Source organism: Martes martes (genome assembly GCF_963455335.1).
Source record: "Martes martes genome assembly, chromosome: 3".
NCBI lineage: Eukaryota > Metazoa > Chordata > Mammalia > Carnivora > Mustelidae > Martes > Martes martes.
The window spans coordinates 74,048,548-74,067,917 of record NC_137890.1 but is presented as its reverse complement, the minus strand read 5'-3'; the positions used below and the strand labels follow the sequence as shown (position 1 = coordinate 74,067,917).

At 34.3% G+C, this 19,370-nt stretch overlaps 1 protein-coding gene across 1 annotated transcript in view; it reads left to right on the top strand.

The window, feature by feature from the left end:
* The window catches only part of PAN3 (poly(A) specific ribonuclease subunit PAN3), a gene marked incomplete at its 5' end in the record, with an annotated part of 127,428 nt that overhangs the window by 9,627 nt on the left and 98,431 nt on the right, over positions 1-19,370 (top strand). The window contains 3 exons of the mRNA XM_080798069.1: positions 10,530-10,651; positions 11,436-11,502; positions 13,419-13,489. Coding sequence (XP_080654195.1) covers positions 10,530-10,651; positions 11,436-11,502; positions 13,419-13,489 — 260 coding nt within the window. The remainder of the gene's footprint in view (positions 1-10,529; positions 10,652-11,435; positions 11,503-13,418; positions 13,490-19,370) is intronic.

The following is a 19,370-nucleotide window of genomic DNA, read 5'->3' as shown; positions in this document are numbered from 1 at the left end:
TGGAATACTCAAGACATTTATTTATTGGCAGATTGAGATTGCATAGAGAAAGCAATCATCTTGGCACAGATCCTAAATGAGAACTGTCTTGCTGTAAGACAAGTTTCAGTAAGTAATAAAGGGGCAGTACTAAATATTAAACATTAAATAACTTCTCGTGAGAACCCAGTTTATTTAGTTGTTTATTGTCAAGTTTGTAGCCAGTGTACCTTGGAAGGCCTGTGGTATTGTAGTGCTCCTCAGAGCCCACTGTTTACCAGAGTCTTGCTGTACTACATACAGTTCGTCTCTGATTCTGGAAACTAAGTAACGTATATCTTAAGTTTTCAGTTCAAAATAGTGAACTATGTATAGTCCAATGTGAAACACTAGGATCTCAGCTGAGCTCTTATTAAGCCGCTGTGATCTATGTAAAATTGCTGTTTCAGGATTTTTCCCCCCCATCTTCTCAGAGGCCTTGGTGTGTCTATCTTGGTGCAAAGGTATGATAACTTTCATAAGGGCCAGTTTGCCAGATAGAATTTACAGTTTTTAAAACAATGTTAACTTGCCTCTGGAGGTATATTTTATGCAGATGACTACTTAGTAAGTATGACATGGTATATGTATACTCTGGGCACTGATTAGAAAGCTTAATTATCAAGCTTTTATTGAGCACTTTTGTGCCAGATACTGTACTGTGTAGGCGAACGCAAAGATGCGTGGTTCTGGCCATTTATGAATGGGCAGTCTAGTAAAGGATTTTGAAATGTATAAATTTGGGCATAAGTATGATACAGTATAGGTATAAGGTTGTATCCAAACAGACTCTATTCAGGGATATTTTGGAAGGTCTCATGAAGAGGGAATATTTGAACTATTTTTTGAAAGATATATGAAGCATACCTGGTAGGGAAGAAGGGCATCCTAGGCAGATGACAAGGACACAGATTTTGAGAGACAGGTGAGTGCATGGTTGTGTTCTGTAGTCTCCTGATGTGGAGAAGAGGCTTTATTATGGAGAGTGGGACCAGATGATAGATTGTGTGGCCACATTGTGAAGGCCCTTGTAGGCTGTGCTCAGTGGAGTGATAAGATCTATGTCTTAAAGAGATAACCATAGGAGTTTTTGGCTTCCAAGGATGGAGATAGGGAAACAATTTGGAGTAGCCTTGTGGCAATGGGAGAGAGAAATGCCAAGGACTTGATTTAGGCAATCGGACACATTTGAGAGAGATTTGGTGAAGCACCTACTTCAGAGTATAGATGGGAGAGAGAAAGGAGTTAAGGATAAGTGAATTTTTAGCTTAAAAATACTTGTCACACACGTACTTGAAGATTTAATAATAGGTCATTGTAAAGGTGAGTCTGTAGGAAGGGCTGAGAGGAATGTAGTGTAGTGGTTTTTGTAGCCTTTGAAGTAAGTTTGTTCTGGTTTCGAATTTCATCTCTGGCACTGCCACCAAAATAGGCAATAATGATATATATTTTAAGGGACTGATGAGATTGTATATATAAGCAATACATGGCAGCTGGTATTATTGTCTGTCTATATGTAATTTGTCAGAATCAGAAATGAATGTTTCAAAGCAAGAAGGTGAGCGTTCAAGAGGGGAAGATAGGTCTAGGTAAATGGCTAAAAAGGGAAGTTCTTAAACAACATATTTAGCCCTTTATTATCTCAGTTGAGTTGTGGTTTACTATGTTTTCTACTTCTTTTGAGAATTAATATAAAAAATGTTTCTAGAAATTTTTCTTTTACCTGTATCGAAGATGCATGATGATCAGTACTCCAGATATAAAAATCCTTATAAAAATTTCTCTGAAGAATTTAGTACTAGGAAGTGTTTTTGCTCAAGGAATTGGTATTGGTTATTTTACTAGGTGAGTATTTTTAACTTACATTTTTCCTTTTTATCTTGGCTGCTTAGGAACTTCTGAACTTAATGTTCAATTGAGATACTTTTTTAAAGCTTATGTTTATTGGTTTAATAATCCCCCATTTAATCTTTTATTTTTATTATATGTGCATATTGGGGGAGGGTGATTAAACAACAAATTTATTGTCTCACAGTTCTGGAGCCTAGAAGTCTGAGATGAGGGTGTTGGCTGGGTTGCCTTCTTCTAAGGGTTGTGAGAAATAATCTGTTCCATGCCTCTCACCAAGCTTCTGGTGGTTTGCCTGCAGTCTTTAGCATCCTTTGGCTTGTAGAAGCATCACCTTGATCTCTGCTTTCATCTTCACAAGACCTTCTTCCTGTGTGTGTGTCTGTGTCCAGATTTCCCCTTTTATAAAGTCATAAGTCATATTGGTGTCAAATAACTATAATTTAAATAAAGAATTTGAAAAGAAAAAAAGAAAAAGGAAACTGATAGTGAAACCAGGAAAAAAAAAGTTGTACTGTAGGATTCACCTGAATGACCTCATCTTAACTAATTACATTTTCAATGATTCTGTACTGAAATAAGAACATTCTGAGATACTGAGATCAGGACATCAACGTGAGTTTTGGGAGGATACATTCAACTTGTTGAGTGGGTAAAAAATGAGATAACGCACATAAAATTACATTTGACTTATGATTGATGCTGTGTACTACTAAGGTCTTTCTTCTCTTTAGTTATCATCTATGTTGGTTAATGATGCCTCAGAGTTAGGTGGAGAATCTGGAATGTGGAATTGGTCTCTTTATGGTTCTGCACAGAAACTTTATCACAAATACATTAATTAGTGTTCTCATAGTTCCCTTGGACTTTTTCTTAGTTTTAGGAGCTTTTGAGGGAAGTCCAGTCCTTCACACAATCCTGTACGTCTTGTCCAGCCACCTGCTTTGGATTCGAGTCTTTTCTTTCAGACAGTTCCTATGGAATGTCTGAAATATTCCAAGCTACCTTTTCATCATTTAAAAAACTACGTGAAAAACTTCCCCTAATGCATTCTATACAAAGAACATGTTAGCTTTTCATCAGAAAAAGCAAGATAACTTTTACAAATAAATTTGTAAATGGATCCAAATGATAACCACAAAAAGTAACCATTAGGCACATAGTATCATCTAGGCATGTCATTGTACTGAATTATTCTCACAACAGCCCTGGAAAGTAGTTGTGATCATTTCTATTACAGAGGAGGAAAATGAGACTTGGATTAAATATGTTTCAAAGTGGGGTGCATTGCTGGCTCAGTAGAGCATGTGACTCTTAATCTCGAGATCTTGAGTTCAAGCCCCACTTTGGGCATGGAGCCTGCTTAAAAGTAAACAAACAAACAGTTGGAGGTCAGTGGTTGGCAACTGGCTGAAGCAGATCATATGGGCAAGTTGTATTTGCTCAGTCTGCATCAAAAGGTTGGTGCCCCTGGCTGCTGAGTGGGTGGAGGAGCCCCTGTTTCTTAGGCCTGCATCCACCTTACCATCATCTAGCACCTCTGAGTCTTAATTTCCTAATTAGGAAAATTGGAGGCAATGATACCATTTACATTGGTATTTTATGAAGCTTGGATGTGAAAGTCATAATATAGTGCATCTTTTATCAACTTTTAAAGATACCTATTTTTAAAAAGGGCTTAACTGTGTTTATACAAGTGTGCTACTAGATTAGAGAATACCAAAAAAAATAGAAGTAGTCCCAAATCTCGGTTAACAGGTAAGTTAGATGGGTAGATGTTACAGAAACATGTAAGAATTTGAAGATTTAAATAGTTGAAGGCAGCAATAAAAGTCAAAGGAAATGTGTATATATTTTTAGTCAGATGAGTGGTATAAATGATATGGTATGGGGTAGAGGTTTTAACAGCTTGGAATAATTGGGCAGTGCATTCTAGAGACAGGAGAAGAGGAAAAAATATTTATGATGACCTATGAGGCAGTTTGCATAGGTTGCTTCACTTGAGTCCCCACCACAACTCTGAGTGAGATGCTGTTGCCTCCTTTTTCAGATGAAATGAACCGTAGAGGATTGTTTGCTCAAGGTCATACAGTTAGTGAGTGGCAAAAGTAGGATTGGAACTCATTGTCTAATTCCAAGTGTTTTTTTCTTTTCCATCATATATCTGTGTCTGAAGAACATAGAGCTAGGGGTGTGTGTGTGTGTGTGTGTGTGTGTGTGTAGGTGTAGGTGTAGGAATTGATGGTACTCTATTTGTAAAGTGTAGACTTTGAAAATTTAGTGAGTGTATCATTTTGACTGGAGGAGAGAGTTCAGTAATGTTACGATTATTGTAAAGATATTTTTATAGTAGATGTGTATATATATATATTTACTTTGATTACACTATAATCTTTGGTCTTTTGGAAATATCTTTGTATTCATTTTTTTCACTGATGGATACCCACTTGTTTCAAGCCTATTTATTGAATAATTCCTTTTTTCTCCACTGATATTATAAAGTAGCCTTTTAGAAATAGATTTGCATGCTCTGTTCACCCTTTGTAAGTGTGCAGCTCAGTTTTTAGTAGATTGTATTATAGAGTTGTGCAACTGTCAGGATTCTTATACTGTTTCATTGTTTTTAATAATTTTTCATTGAGGCTTGCAGAGTAGATGGTATGAGTTTCATTTTACAAGTGATGATGCAGTCTACATTTTATAAGTATTTTGCCCGAGACTTTATGGCTAGTAAGTGGCAAAACTGAAACTCAAACCTAGTACCTTGGGAAATGATAGAGATTGAGAACAGATCGTTGAGGGCTTTTTAATGTCAGACTGAGAAGTTTGGGTTTCATCACATAAGGGTAAACATTGCCAGCATCTTGGCTATGATGTCCTCTTCAGCAGACAAAAACCACTCAGTATTTTCAGGGGTCATTTTTTGTGTTCTCTGGAACTGTAGAGCCTGAAGCTCCTCCATGTAGAAAGGGTTCCTTAGTCAGGTACATTTGGGAAGTACTCTGTCTCCTTTTTGAATTGTTACAGTTCACATTGTAGACATAGGCTCTGAGAAGTTGTGTAGTGAAGAATGGATTTACTTTTAGTTTTTTGAGCTTTTTCCACTTGACTTCAGAATTCCCTTTGGGTAACATTAGTTTATTCTAATGTTTTTGGAAAGTTAAACCCATTTCATCAAGAGGGGACAAAACTGAAGATGAAGGAGAACATTTATTTAGTGAAGCTGTGAGTTTTTTTTTTTTTTTTAAGTGGGTTATCGTCATATACATTCATATGTTAACAATGGCAGGGTAACTGCTGACAGATATAGAAGTTCTGATTCTCTAGGTACTGAGAAATCCTTTGGTTCAAAGTTTGAATGCCTCATTATCATTTTGAAAGTGCAGGATTGAAATTTCATCTTTTGATTTCTAATCCCACTCTTAAAAACTGGAAGGCAGTTTCATGCAATTGAGAGATTGCCATTACATCCCAGTTCTGTCACTTAACTAGCTTTGTGGCATAGGGCAAGCTTTCCTATCTCTCTAAATCAGTTAGTTTGCTTAATTGCAAAGTAAAAGTAGTATCAACCTTGCCACAGTTGACAGTCGGACTGAGGTTCTTATCTACACAGTGGTTGTTGAATTGATTATTATTCTGTACAGATACAAGTTATAGTAATAGAGATGATCATAGAGCTTTCCTAGAAATAGTAAGCTTTACTTATAGTGGATTGCGTACTATTATTCCATAGAGATAGTGTAAAGTTTACGTAAAGTGGATTGCAAAAATAAGGGGTTGAAATAGTGAAAAGTTCTTAATTGTCTAGTCTTGGTAATGAAAGTCTCTAATGTGTCTTATGCTTATGTAATTTAAACTTCAAAAGTATTCTACATGCCTTTTCTCTTTGTGCATCCCATAAGGTAGGTAGGATATGTGTTTATTCTTAGTAACTTAGAAAAACCCAGTATCTTCAGGATCTGATTTTCCTAACTACTCTTGGAAGTATCAAATCCCATTCTCTTCCTTCCAAAATAGGAAAAATTAAGTGAAAGTATATGTGTGGAATTTTTCCTCTCAGCTTTATTGAGATACTGACATATAACAAGGTATATGGTGTGATGGTGTGATACTACATACTACATATGTAGTATGTACATATATACATACTACAGAATGATTACCACATAGGTAGGTCAGCACCTCTGTCCCTTCATGTAATTACATTTTCTTGTGTGTGATAATAACTTTAAAACTCTACTCTTCTAATAAGTTTCAAGTATATAATACAGTTTTTTAATTATAGTCACCATGATATACATTAGATCCCTAGAACTTACTCATCTTGGAGCTGGAAGTTGGACCAACATTTCCCCATTTCTTCTGCTTCTCAGTCCTTGGCAACCACTGCTCTATTTCTTTGAGTTTGGCTCTTTTATATTCCACATATAAATGAGAACATATACTATTTGCCTTTCTCTGACTTAATTCACTTAGCATAATGCCCTTAAGGTCTGTCCGTGATGTCAAAAATGTCAGGATTTCCTTCTTTCTTATGGCTGAGTAATATTTCATTTTGTGTGTGTATGTGTGTATACACAGAATACATACACATATACATATATGTATATACCACATTTTATATATATATCACATTTTCATTAGCTATTCATCTGTCAGTGGTCATCTAGGTTGTTTCCATGTCTTGGCTATTAGGAGTAATGCTGCAGTGAACATGGGGGTGCAGAAATTTCTTCAAGACTGTGATTCCATTTTGTTGTATTAATACAAAGTAGTACTCCTGTCTTATCTGCAGGGGATACAGTGGTCCTCTTGTCTGTAGGGAATACAGTCCAGTACCCCCAATGGATGTTTGAAATTGCAGATAGTATGAATCCTATGTATACATTTTTTTCCTATGTATACATATATACCTATGCTAAAGTTTAATTTATGAATTAGGCACAGTAAGAGATTAAGAACAATAATAAAATACAATTATATCAATATATTGTAATAAAAGTTACATGAATGTGGTTTCTCTCTCTCTTCCAAAATATCTTATTGTACTGTTACTCACCCTTCTTGTGATGATGTGAGTTGATAAAATGCCTACATGATCAAGTGAAGTAGGGTGAATGATGTAGGCATTGGGACATAGTATTAGCTTACCACTGGCCTTAAGATGCTATGTCAGAGGATCGTCGACTTCCATATGGTTGACTGAGGTTGACCATAGGTAACTATGGAAAATGAAACCTTGGAGAAGGCCAGGGGGCGGGGTGGGGGGGACTACTTTAACCAGAGGTAAGGTTGCTGAATCATGTGTTCTGTTTTTAATTTTTGAGGGACCTACATACTGTTTTCAATAGTGGCTCCACCAATTTACAGTCCCACTGACAGTGGTCAAGGATTCTCTTTTCTCCATGGCCTTGTCAAAACTTATCTCTATCTTTTGATAATGACCATTCTAACAGGTGTAAGGGGGTATTTCATTATGGTTTTAATTTGTATTTTCATGATGATTTGTGATATTAGGCATCTTTTCATATGCCTGGTGGTCATCTGTGTGTCTTCTTTGGAAAAATGTGTATTCAAGTCCTTTGCTTATTTTTTAATTGGATATTTTTGAAGGGCTGTTGAGTTATAGGAGTTCCTTATATATTTTGGATATTAATCCCTTATCAGAGAGATGGTTTGCAAATATTTTTCTGTTGTTTTATGGATTGCCTTTTTATTGTGCTGATTGTTTCTTTTGCTCTGTAGATACTTTTCATTTGATACAGTCCTACGTGTTTATTTTTGCTTTTGTTGCTTGTGCTTTTGGTGTCTCGTTAAAAAAATTCTTGCCAAGACCAGTGTTTTTTTCCAGTTGTTTACAGTTTTGGGTGTTTATGTGGAATGTTTAATTAATTTTTTAACCCTAATTACTGGCCATGTTTAACCCTCTCCCCTCCTCTCTCTCTTTTTTTGTTAAGCCTTGTCAGTTGTTTCTTTGTTAGGGAGCATCAAAGTTGTGTCAAAGTTGTGTATTCCAAAGGAATGTAAACCAATTTTAATATAGCAAGAATCAGTCACTACCAGAAATTTGGTAATAAATTAGGGTAAACTCTATTTCTAAGTGATATCATATTATGAAGGATGGGATGTTTAAAAGATTGCTTTATTGTCCTCTGACAGTTTAATATTCATTTGTTTTGCAAATAACTTTGTTATGCTTAGGTGCTTATTTTTATTTTTTTAAAGATTTTATTTATTTATTTGACAGAGATCACAAATAGGCAGAGAGGCAGGCAGAGAGAGAGGAGGAAGCAGGCTCCCTGCGGAGCAGAGAGCCCAATGGGGGGCTCGATCCCAGGACCCTGAGATCATGACCTGAGCCGAAGGCAGAGGCTTTAACCCACTGAGCCACCCAGGCGCCCCTTAGGTGCTTATTAGTCCAGTGGATCTTGCTTAAAATTTACTAAGGTGAGACGTTGACCATAGATACTTAAATTCTGGCATGTTCAATAATAGTTTTATTGTAGTAGCTTTTGTAACATAGGAAGAAAAGAGAAAATTGGATTTAGAATTTGAAAACATTGAAATAAAAATGCTGTATTTAAATAATTTGACTCTGAAATTGTACTCTATTTTTTTGAAAACTATTTTATTTTATTAGGAAAAGGTAAATAGTAGATGCTATAAGGGTTTTGGTGGAATATAGGAACTCAGCCCCTTATGGATTTTTCTGTCATCATCATCGTCATTGTTATAAAAATAGCTACATTATAGAAAAATAATCTGAGAAAAGACTAATCTCTCCCAATCTCAACCCAATAACACAAGATTAAAATTTTGGTGTGTGTCTGTGTGTGTATATATATGTGTGTGTGTTTAGTCTTATAATCTGTGTATGTATATATGTAAGCACATTAATTATCATACTGTAAATAAAAATGCATTCCCTTTTTACTTCACATTGTAAACAGTTAAACGATACATACCATTATTTATTAACCTCATTTTCTACAACCTTTTATTATGGAAAATTTTAAACTTTGATAAAAGTAGAGAGGAGAATAGAATAATCCCTTATCACTCAGCTTCAATAAGGACCGGCATTTTGCCAGTTTTATTTTGTCTCTCCTCCCAGTTTTTGATTTGCTAGAGTATTAATAAATCCCAGAAATTAATTACTATAATTTCTAAGTAATTTCATAGTACTCTTTCGAAAGTGTGTTGGAATTTACTTAATTTTTTTGTTGTTGGGCATTTCACATTGTGTCTTATTTGTTATTAAAATAAGACTTTTAATACTTGTATATAAATGGACAAAGTGATGAACAACTTCATGTGTAAATCTTCAATGTTTCTGATTATATTCTTCCGCTACATCTGAAATTATAAACACTAATTTAAAAGATATGAACCATTAAAAATCTTTTTATAATTATAAAAGGAATACATTCTAATTGTGGACATTTTGTGTAATAAATCTCAAAAATAGAGACTAAAAATTACCTCAGAATTACAAGTAATCCCTAAATATTAGTCTGTTTGGGCCACTGTAATAAAATTCCACAGAGTTGATGTTTTATAAACAACAGAAATGTATTTCTCACTCTTCTGGAGGCTGGGAAGTCAGGGATCATAGCACTGTTAGATTTTGTGTGGGGGTTGGTGAGAACCTACTTCCTGGTTCATAAATGGGTATCTCATGCTCTCACATGGTTGAACGGGCTAGGGATCTCTGTAGGTGTCTTTTATAGGCATATTAATCTTATTCCTGAGGGCTCTACTCCCATGACCTAAGCACCTCCCAAAGGCCCTACTTTCTTACCATTATCTTTGGGGGTTAGGATTTCAACACAGGAATTCTGTGGTTATACAGAAATTCAGATCATAGCACCCTATATTCAGCCATTAGCTTTTTGTTTAGTTTTTTTCTTATTTGGGGGTTGGAGTGGTTTCAGTGGTCATCAAAGGCTATGCCTAGAAGTGGACGACCTACTTGAAGCTTAGCTTATTTGTAAAGCATACAACTTTGTACTTAACTGGCAGCTTGGAAAATAGCATCATTCCATGTAGTTACTGGAAGGTAGCATCTACAACAGATTGTCCATTACTTTGTTGATATATCATGCATTGTCCTACTAGTTACAATCATTCTGTATTCACCTATCCCAAAATCAACAGCTTATCTATGTTCCTGAACTCTATCTCATTGCTACATCTGCAGAATTGTTTTTACTGAATTATGAGTTAATATGAGACTGCTGGTCTGTTTCATAAGCTAGGTTAAGAGAAACAGCCCTGAGAAACTTCCATCTGTTTCTCATATAAAGATTCACAGGAGATTGCAGTGTTTTATATTCTGCTGTCTTCTTGCAAAGTTAAAGAAAATGATGAGAAAATGAAATGCGAGTTTGGTTTGTTTCTTCATGTTATGCTTGGTGGTGCTTATGTGGCTAATATAAAATAAATTACTTTATCTGTGGGAAAGAAATCCATCAACTTGAGCTTTGATGAACAGATTTTTAGAGCTGAGCCAGTTTTATTTGGTCCTGCCTTTTGTTATGAACAGATAAATAATAAATGTGACCGAGATTTCAGACTTCAAAGTTTATTTAGAGACACGGAAACTACATCAATATTTTGTGCTTTTAAAGAATTAAAATATTTGAATTTTCCTTATCTTTCAGTTCCTGGAATAGATGGAGGTGCTTTAACGGATTCGAGTCTCACAGATTCCTATTTCAGCACCAGCTTTATTGGAGTCAATGGATTTGGAAGCCCAGTGGAAACAAAGTATCCTTTGATGCAGGTATCCTTAGTATGAATTTATGTGGCACTAAACAGTGAAGTTTATTCCAATGGTGGGGGATATCTACAGTCTTCATTTATTCCTAAATTTGTTGAGTAGGAGGTAAGGTTTTAGGAATTGATAAGGTTAGGTGGGATAAGGTTGGATTCAGGGTGAGCTTTCAAGGGTGGAGACTGGGGTGGGATGACAGTGGACTACGTAGATGTTAGGTGGAAAGAGACTAATTTCACTCCTCTGTGTTTTGTGGGTATGGAGTGAAGACCTTTCAGGATGAAGAGACTAGAGGTTATAGAGTATAAGAAAGAATGGAACATGTTTAGAGAACAGAGAATAGCCTGATTTTACAGAATCTATAAGGTATATGAACAGTAATACCCATTGGGAGAGGATGTTAGAAAGCATTTGTTGACTTTGTACATAGTCACTTCATATCTTCTGAGATGGAAATTGGACTTTATATTTATTTTATAGATAAGGAGACTTAATAGTTACGTATGTTGCCCAATCTAATAAGTTATGGAAATGCAATTCAAAATTGGTGTGCAACATTGGTTTTAAATATCTGGCTAGTGAGTAAAATTTTCATTTGATGTGTCATAGAGAGTATTTGGAAATTTTTGCATGAATTATTGTAATCCATGTAGCAACATTTGTAGGAAGATTAGAGTGTCAGTAATATGAGAAGTGGATTAGAGGGGAAGAAACGGAGAAGAGTCTGAATTAGTTGAATATTCTTAATTCTGTATTTCTCAGTGATATTATATGTATCTATTTTGTTTTTCAGAGAATGACTAATAGTAGCAGCTCCCCAAGCCTTCTAAATGACAGTGCCAAGCCATATGCAGGCCATGGTAAGACTTGGTCCCTTTTTCTCTTTTCTATTTCTGACTCTAAAAATAATATGTTCATTGTAGAAATCTTGAAAATTACAAATGGGTATAAGGAAGAGAATAAGAATGATCTGTTATTTTCACTCTAAATAACTATTATTTGGATTCCATATAATTCCAAATAATCATTATGTGTGAGTGTGAAAATATATATAAATGTATACATACATGATATGTAATAATACTTAGCCAAGTATATACATGATAATACTCAAGATTGCATTGGATATACTTTTAAATTATATCATGAGTGTTTCTTGATCATTATAAATTGAATTCTATTGGTTATTTTCATAATTTACTAAACTATCTTTTAAATCTTTTTTTAAAGAAGTATGTACTCTAATATTGGACTATGTGTATGAGTCTGTATTCATATTTTGAGTTACGCTTTTGGAAACATTCTTAGACATGGAATTACTGTTTCGAAGATTATGATCATTTTTAAGGCTTTTGATATGGAATTTTCGAGTATCTTTCTGTATCCTATTTTAAAAGACAAATGTTAAACAAAAAAATAAAAACAAATGTTCAAGAATGGTTTCTTAAAATATGTAACAATTGAGTGTTAATACTCTGCATCAGTAAAATGCTAACAACTATTATTAATGGTGAGAATAGGAATTTGCGTGTTGATTATTTTCTGAGATAGACATTTTCTGTGTGTGTTTCAAAATTTCTATCACTGTTTGGATATTTCAACTTTTTTCTTGCTGTAGGAAAAAAACAATATAGAATAAAATTATTAGAAACTAAAATTTGTAGCATAATAATAATTTTAGCTTTCCCATAGAGTTTATATGTTGACTTTTAAATGCTATCAAAAGTAGACTAAAGGATGAATAATACTACTTCTTTTTCTAAGTGCCTTGAATGTATAAATTACATAAAAATATTTTACATCTTGTTATTTTATTAGCTTCTCTTTCTTTGCATTATTAAACGTTGTTAATTCTAATGAAGGACCAGACTATGAAAATTCAGGCAGACGAACCTGGAGAAATTAAGCAGCAATCTATACTGCATTATGAAGAGATTTAAGGTTCCTTTAAATGAGAACACTTACTATGGTTTTTAGAATTTTATAGACAATTTAATGAGAAACATAAGATTAACTAGAGCTCAGAATTGAAGATAACGATATTCTATGTATGTCATGCATACCTTTTCAGAAGCTCTTCTGATTTATTAAGTGAAAAACAGTTTACAGATACACTTTTGTTTGTAATTTCTGGCCACAGAGTAATAGAACTTTGAAACTATAAAATCTTTGAATTTCATGTTTGTGTTGTAAAACATGTAATATTTCCATCTTTAAAAACTTTACCTATATTTTTAGTAAGAATTAAAATATCTGGTGATAAATTTATAAATATGGAATGTTCTCTAGAATAGATGGGTTTTAAGGCGTTGCTTACGTGTTAAAATCCAAGTCCAGTAACTTGGAGTGTGGTTTACGATCTTGCCCACCTCACTGCCCCTTTAATTTTCCTCATGATTTGGTCTCAAGCATACAAACATTTACTACAGGTAGCCTTCCTTCCTTCCTAAACACATTACTAATAGCATGGTTAAGAGTCCTCTTTTCTTTTTTTCTGTTTGATTTTTCTTTTGGTTGTAAGCAAACAAATGCATCCTAATCCATATAGGTTCTGATTAAATGTGTACTGAGTATTTGCTCAACAAAGTATTCTCCAGTTTGTGTTTTAGTCACTTAGAAAATATTTGAACGTCCGTTGTATGTGAGGCATTGAGTTTAACAGTAACTGTGGTGTATGATTTTTATTACTGTTATAAGCATTGTCAAGTTAAAAATTTATTAGATTTGTGAGTTACTTGAGTTGTCTGTATGGAAACTTATGTGACTTACCTTCCAGATCCTCTAACTTCACCTGCTTCATCCTTGTTTAATGATTTTGGTGCCCTCAACATCTCTCAGAGAAGAAAGGTAGGTGAAGTTGAAATTTATGTGAGACTAAATGGAATACAGAGGTGATATTGGGGTCATCACCTATATAATGGTTAATATTCTCTTAAGTTGGGGGGCATTTGTATGGACTGTGATATTTTTCTTGCTTTTGTTTGCCCTTTTCCTTGGTATATATTTCATATATGTAGAATTTGATTTGTCTCTGTGCATGAAATAGAGATTTTTTATGTGAAGGGATGAAATCCTTTTGCTCATTTTCTTAATGTATTCTGTTTTCAAGAAAACATCTAATTTAATGTTGTAGTTGCTGTTAATGTGACCCTTTTCAGGCACACTAATCATGTCTTAACTTTATTTTTTGAGTGCTTTGTCTAAAATTTCAAATATTTCTCCCCTAATTTAAACGCCTCATGGCAAGGCAACCTTAAAAATCTTCAACTTTTCGTAAGTGGTTCACCTGTTTGAAAACAGTTTAAAATCTCTTCATTTAGAAATTTAATTTTATTTGGAATTGAGGTTGATAGGCCTTGCATAGATTTTGAAGTATTTTATAGGGGCTAGTTCTGTGACAAGGAGAAATGAAGTTCTATTACAGTTTGAAGCCTTTGAGTCTTAATGAGAATCATTATGTCAGTAGTAATAATGATCTAGAGAAGGTGGTAGTTTTAGTTGGGATCAGTAGCCCCTAAAGATGTTCAGGAGGTTGTAAATCTTGGTGGAAATTACGGCAGTGTTATAACTAATTTCAGTTTCCTAAGTAATGGAAGAAAGACCCCCCCCCCCATAAAGAATATTAATTTTAGGAAATTGATGCAAGTTTAAGATGCTTTTAGGAAGTTATCTGATCGGGGGTAGTATAAAATGAAATTGAAGAAACCTAGATATTCTCAAGAATCATGGGATCAGGTATAAATGACATCAGTACCTTACGTACCTACTATTATTTCTATTTTGAAACTAAAGATCAAGGAGATAATTACTGAATGCTTTTAATGATAAATGAAAATGTGTGGGCTTGATTTTATAGACTTACTAATGGGCTATCATCAAGAAAACGTTTACTTTTGCTTTACATGCTATTCTCATAAATTGGAATATGTAGTTTCTGAATCCTTATAGTAGAAGTGGAATAGAATTGACTCATTGGCAGTAGTGGGAAGTGACAGTAGGCAAAGCCAGTCAATATGGAAGAAAACTGAAATGCTGAAAAGCAGATACAAGCTAGAAATCAAATTATCTGGAGCTATTTGGTGTAAGGAAAAAATATAAAGCCCTTAAGTAGTCTTAGGGAGTCCCCTTTTTAAATAATCAGTTAATTGTGATAAATTGCATTTCCGATCTATGAGTAGAAAGTAAAACTAGAATGGCAGATAAACACTTAAAAAAGTGTTCCTAATATGAGGGTTTAGTGGCCTATACCTTTAAGTTGAAATATATGAGTTAGAGCTACTCACATTTGTTTTTGAGAAAATAGTAACAATCTCTGGAGACTGGAAAAAGAAGGATATATAGTGCCTGTTCTTTTAAAATTCATTTTAGTAAAAGAAAGTGGTAAATGGAAATGTTATTACCAATGTGACCTCAGTATTTGGAAAGGAAGCAGATTAATATGGTGAAATGAACACTATTTTGAAACTTTTGAGGTCTTCTAGCTTTGTGACCTTTGTCCAACTTTCTCGGCTGTAATGAAATGAACATGAAGTGAACATGGCCTGGATAATGGCTATGGTATCTTTAATCTTAAATCTCAGTGTCTTTAATCTTAAAACTCAGTGTCTCTCTAAACTGAAAGGACCTGTGTATTAATCTATACTTAGAAATTCAGGGTTCACATAGTATATCTTTGAAGGGCCATATTTTCTTGCCATTTACATTTAAAATAATATGAAGGGACATAAGATATTTATGTAGTAGTGGTAGTGGACTATATAGTTACTGTGTTTGGTACAGGTTGCATATGTTTTAAAATTGTTAATGGTTGAATTTTAATTCAATTTAATTAAATTTAATTTAATTGTTAATGTTTTGAATTTCTTTGTGTTAGAAAAACTCTTACCATAAGTGTTGCATGCTCCATGTTGTGAATTGAAGGCATCTGTAGACTTTCTTTTGTTGTTGTAGTAATGCTTAATGTCTGTTTCATGATGCAGTTTTAGTGGAAGTAACTCAAATTTAGGTAAATATAATTCTAGGTTAATATAAGCAGGGTGTCATGATTACTTAGAGACATTTTATTTCATAATGATATTGGAGAACAGATAGGCCATACCTACTACTATTTCATAGCTAAGTTATTTTCTGGAAATCTCATTTGGTGATATTACTACATTTTGCCTGGTGAGTATATGTGTTATTGGGATCAGATCAGTCAACTGTTTTTACTGTAAGCAGACTTACTATGTGCTATGTGGAAAATTGAAAGAGTATTGATGTTTTTACTGCCCTCTCAAGTCTAGTTGAAGAGGCAATACATGAACCTACTTACAGCATGTTAATTAGTGTTAATTTAAATACGATGATTGCTAAATACCAGAGAATTCTCTAGATGTAGAAGCGTTTATGGTGAAAGATGTTTTGAGTTGGGGTTTTTTGAAGTTGAGGAATATGTTGAGGCAAATAGTAAGAAGGTATTGCTTGATTACAAGTAGAGAGTTAGGATCATCAGTAAATTTTTAAATTCTTTGTATCATAGATGAGCTAAGAGATGATGACTGAGGGCCTTGCATCTATAGGAACTGGTTGAAGTAAAATGTGGGATGTGAAAAACAGTATTAAATAGGTTCATAGCCGTTTGTCTGGGTTGCTTTATTGTTGCTAGATGTGTGACAAACTTCCTGAAGAGTTGTATACTGAGAATATATGCATTAGGGCAGTACTGCTCATGTGCAGGGATCGGGGCTAATCCCTGAAGTATTTGTGACCTGTCTGTAGGGAGGTAAGTTAAAATACTGAAAGTAAATTTTTAGAAACTTCTATAGTAATTTGATAATTTGATACTGCAGCATCCAAATATGTGCTTATTTTCTAATAACTCACTTTTACTTTATAAAATATACAACCACAATATTTAGGAAATTATTATTGAATCTTCATGGTATTTCACAACTGATGTTTGAGAAGCACTGATTTTTTTTTTTCTACATTAGATACATTTAATATTATAGATAGGGAAAGTAACCAGTGTTTGAAAATGTGTAAAATTATTGTTGGCCAAGAGTGGCGGTAGAAGAAATTAAATCATAGCTGTGTACTCTGTGGGAGAGTTAAGTCCCCCAAAATGCTGGAGATGGAGTTTTGATGAAAATGAGAGCTAATATATTTGAGAGTAATACATGAGGAAACCTTAACAGCAAAATAGATGATGCTGTGAACTGGCCTGGTAGAAAAAGAGGTGAGAGTCATCCTGAATCACACCTGTGATCTAGAGAACAGTACAGTTTTGGGTAAGAATCCTTTGGGAAGAAAGTATCTTTATAACAAAGTTATAATACAGAGTTATAATACAGAGTTATAATATTATAACAAAGTTATAATACAGTTATGTATAAATGAAGTGAATCAGTACTATGACATCTCAGTAGATATTCTTGCTATGCTGTGAATTTTTATGCAGGGCGACCACAAATGATTGAGACATGTCCTAAGCAGAGTGAGAAGCCCTCAATGTATTTGGCATTATTGGCTTTCTCTTGTATATCTTTCTTAGCCTCTCTTTGCCTTCTTTTTTAAGCCATCAAGAGTCCTTTTTCTACTCAGCACCCCCCCACTCCCACCCTCTGCCCCACTACCCCCATTAAAGCAAAAAGGCTCTGGTTCCTGTCAGTTATACTTCTTGTTTTAGTTGTATTTTAATGTGATGTTTCAGTCAATATGCAGCTTTACCTGGACATTTGCGCTCCATTTCCATTTGGGATAACAGATTTTCACTTTAGTAAATTTTTAACATTTTAATAACAAGTTAAAGTCTTTAGACTTAGGGGACAAAGATTTGTGAATATCCTGTTTATTTCTTCTGTTCTCGATTTTAAAACTATTAGGATGAGGGAAGTGGAACCAAGTGGGACCAAGGGGTTTGGCTTATTTGCTGGTGGTTTATTTGTGAGGAGATGTAGGTTTTAGAGGTTCAGTTCTAGATTATTCTGCTTGAGGTCAAAGTTCACTAACTAAAGTTTAATTTAGTTAAACTTTCTCTGCTTCCTTCCATGTTTTATCTCAGTTTGGAACCTCCTTCCCACTGTGTTCTACCTCAAGATTATACATTCCTCTTTCAGCCATCTGGTGATATATATTGTATTTCCTGATTAACTTAACATTTAAGTTTTTTCTTATAACAATTCGGTTGTCATGTCTTCAAAAGATGACTTTCACACTGTTTCTACTCTTGAGAATAATATATGGAGTAACAAGGAACGTGGAGAGTATTTATGGTAGGGTTCTTTTCTGGAGAAAGGCTAAAGTAAATTTGGAGAAATTAATAGAATTATGGCAGAGAAAATTTGGAATGTAAATCCTTTCTTAATTCTTCTGATGGTTAGGTTTATTTTGGAACATCAAGTCAAGTATTGATCTCAGGAAAAATAAAAAGTGAGGAGAAAATGGAGAATATAGTGAAAAATAACAAATCTTAATGGAAATTGCAATATAAAACTAAACTTGTAAAACCACAGTGTTTGAACTTTTTTGTATATGTTCTCAAATACTGTTTTACTTAGTGTTTAGATTTGCAGGTCAGCCACATCAGTATCATTTACCTATGAGTATTGTGCAAGTCATGTTTCTATGTAAAATTGTGTTTAGAATTACAATTAAACAGAGCTGTTCTTCTTTCACTGGAGTAGACTGAGCCTCCATTCATCTCCACTTGCCGTGCTGTGGGAAGGTGTACTATCCCAACCTAAACCAGATGTAGTGAGGTTGTAGATTTAGAGCTAACATATGGGTCCATATGGGAATTGGTTGAGTCCAGATTCCTATAGGCAGGGAAGCACCCATGGTTATTGTTTATAGCTTGCTCAGAGCCCCTTCGTGAATTTTTATTTCTCTCAAACAGTAGGAATAATAATAATCTAGTGGTATTGAATAATGGTTAAAGTTTTAGGGTTTGGAGTTGGATGCCAGGAGTCTGAATCTCCGTTTCTTCACTGATTATCATTGTGTCTTTAAGCTTAGTTAAACCTTTCTTCGTTCACAAGATGAGAATAATAACAATACCTTGTGCCTACCATGTGGAGTTGTTACGAGGACTAAATGGAAATGTATTTCCTGGGTAGAAATGCCCAGTAAATGGTGGTTCTCATTGTAGTAATACATGGTATTAGCCAGACCTTTCTAGCCTTATTTGGAAATTGTTAACTGTTGTTAAATAAATAAATATCTGTTGCTGCCCACTCCGGATCAGGCTGTATTATAACTGCCCACTGGAGAAGTAGTTCTCTTCTAGCTGCTCTGAGGATGTCTGTCTTTTCTTTGAGGTGCTCAGGCCTCTCCTCCTCCAACATTTCTTTTTTGCTTCTTCCTCACATAGCTGTTAACTTCTCAAACATGTGCTTCAAATTTGGTGAAAAGCTATCTGGAGAGATCTCATGATGTACTGGCAGATGGATAGAAACTTGATTTTATTCATATTGATAATGATTTTCTGTATCTGTTCCAGGTAATATGGTGAACTTAAGTAATTCTTTCATAAATTAATGTTTTATATTACCTAATCTCCCCAACAGGTCTTTGAGAGAGATTATTTGGGAAATGGAAATTTTGGGAGATCAAGTAATTTATGTAGAATGATATAGATAATTATTTACATTTCAGAGAAAACAAAAAGTCTTTAGGGCAATATGAGAGATAAAATGAGTCTTAGATACAGTGAGAAACAGGTAGTGGAAACAGGCTACTGGTAATA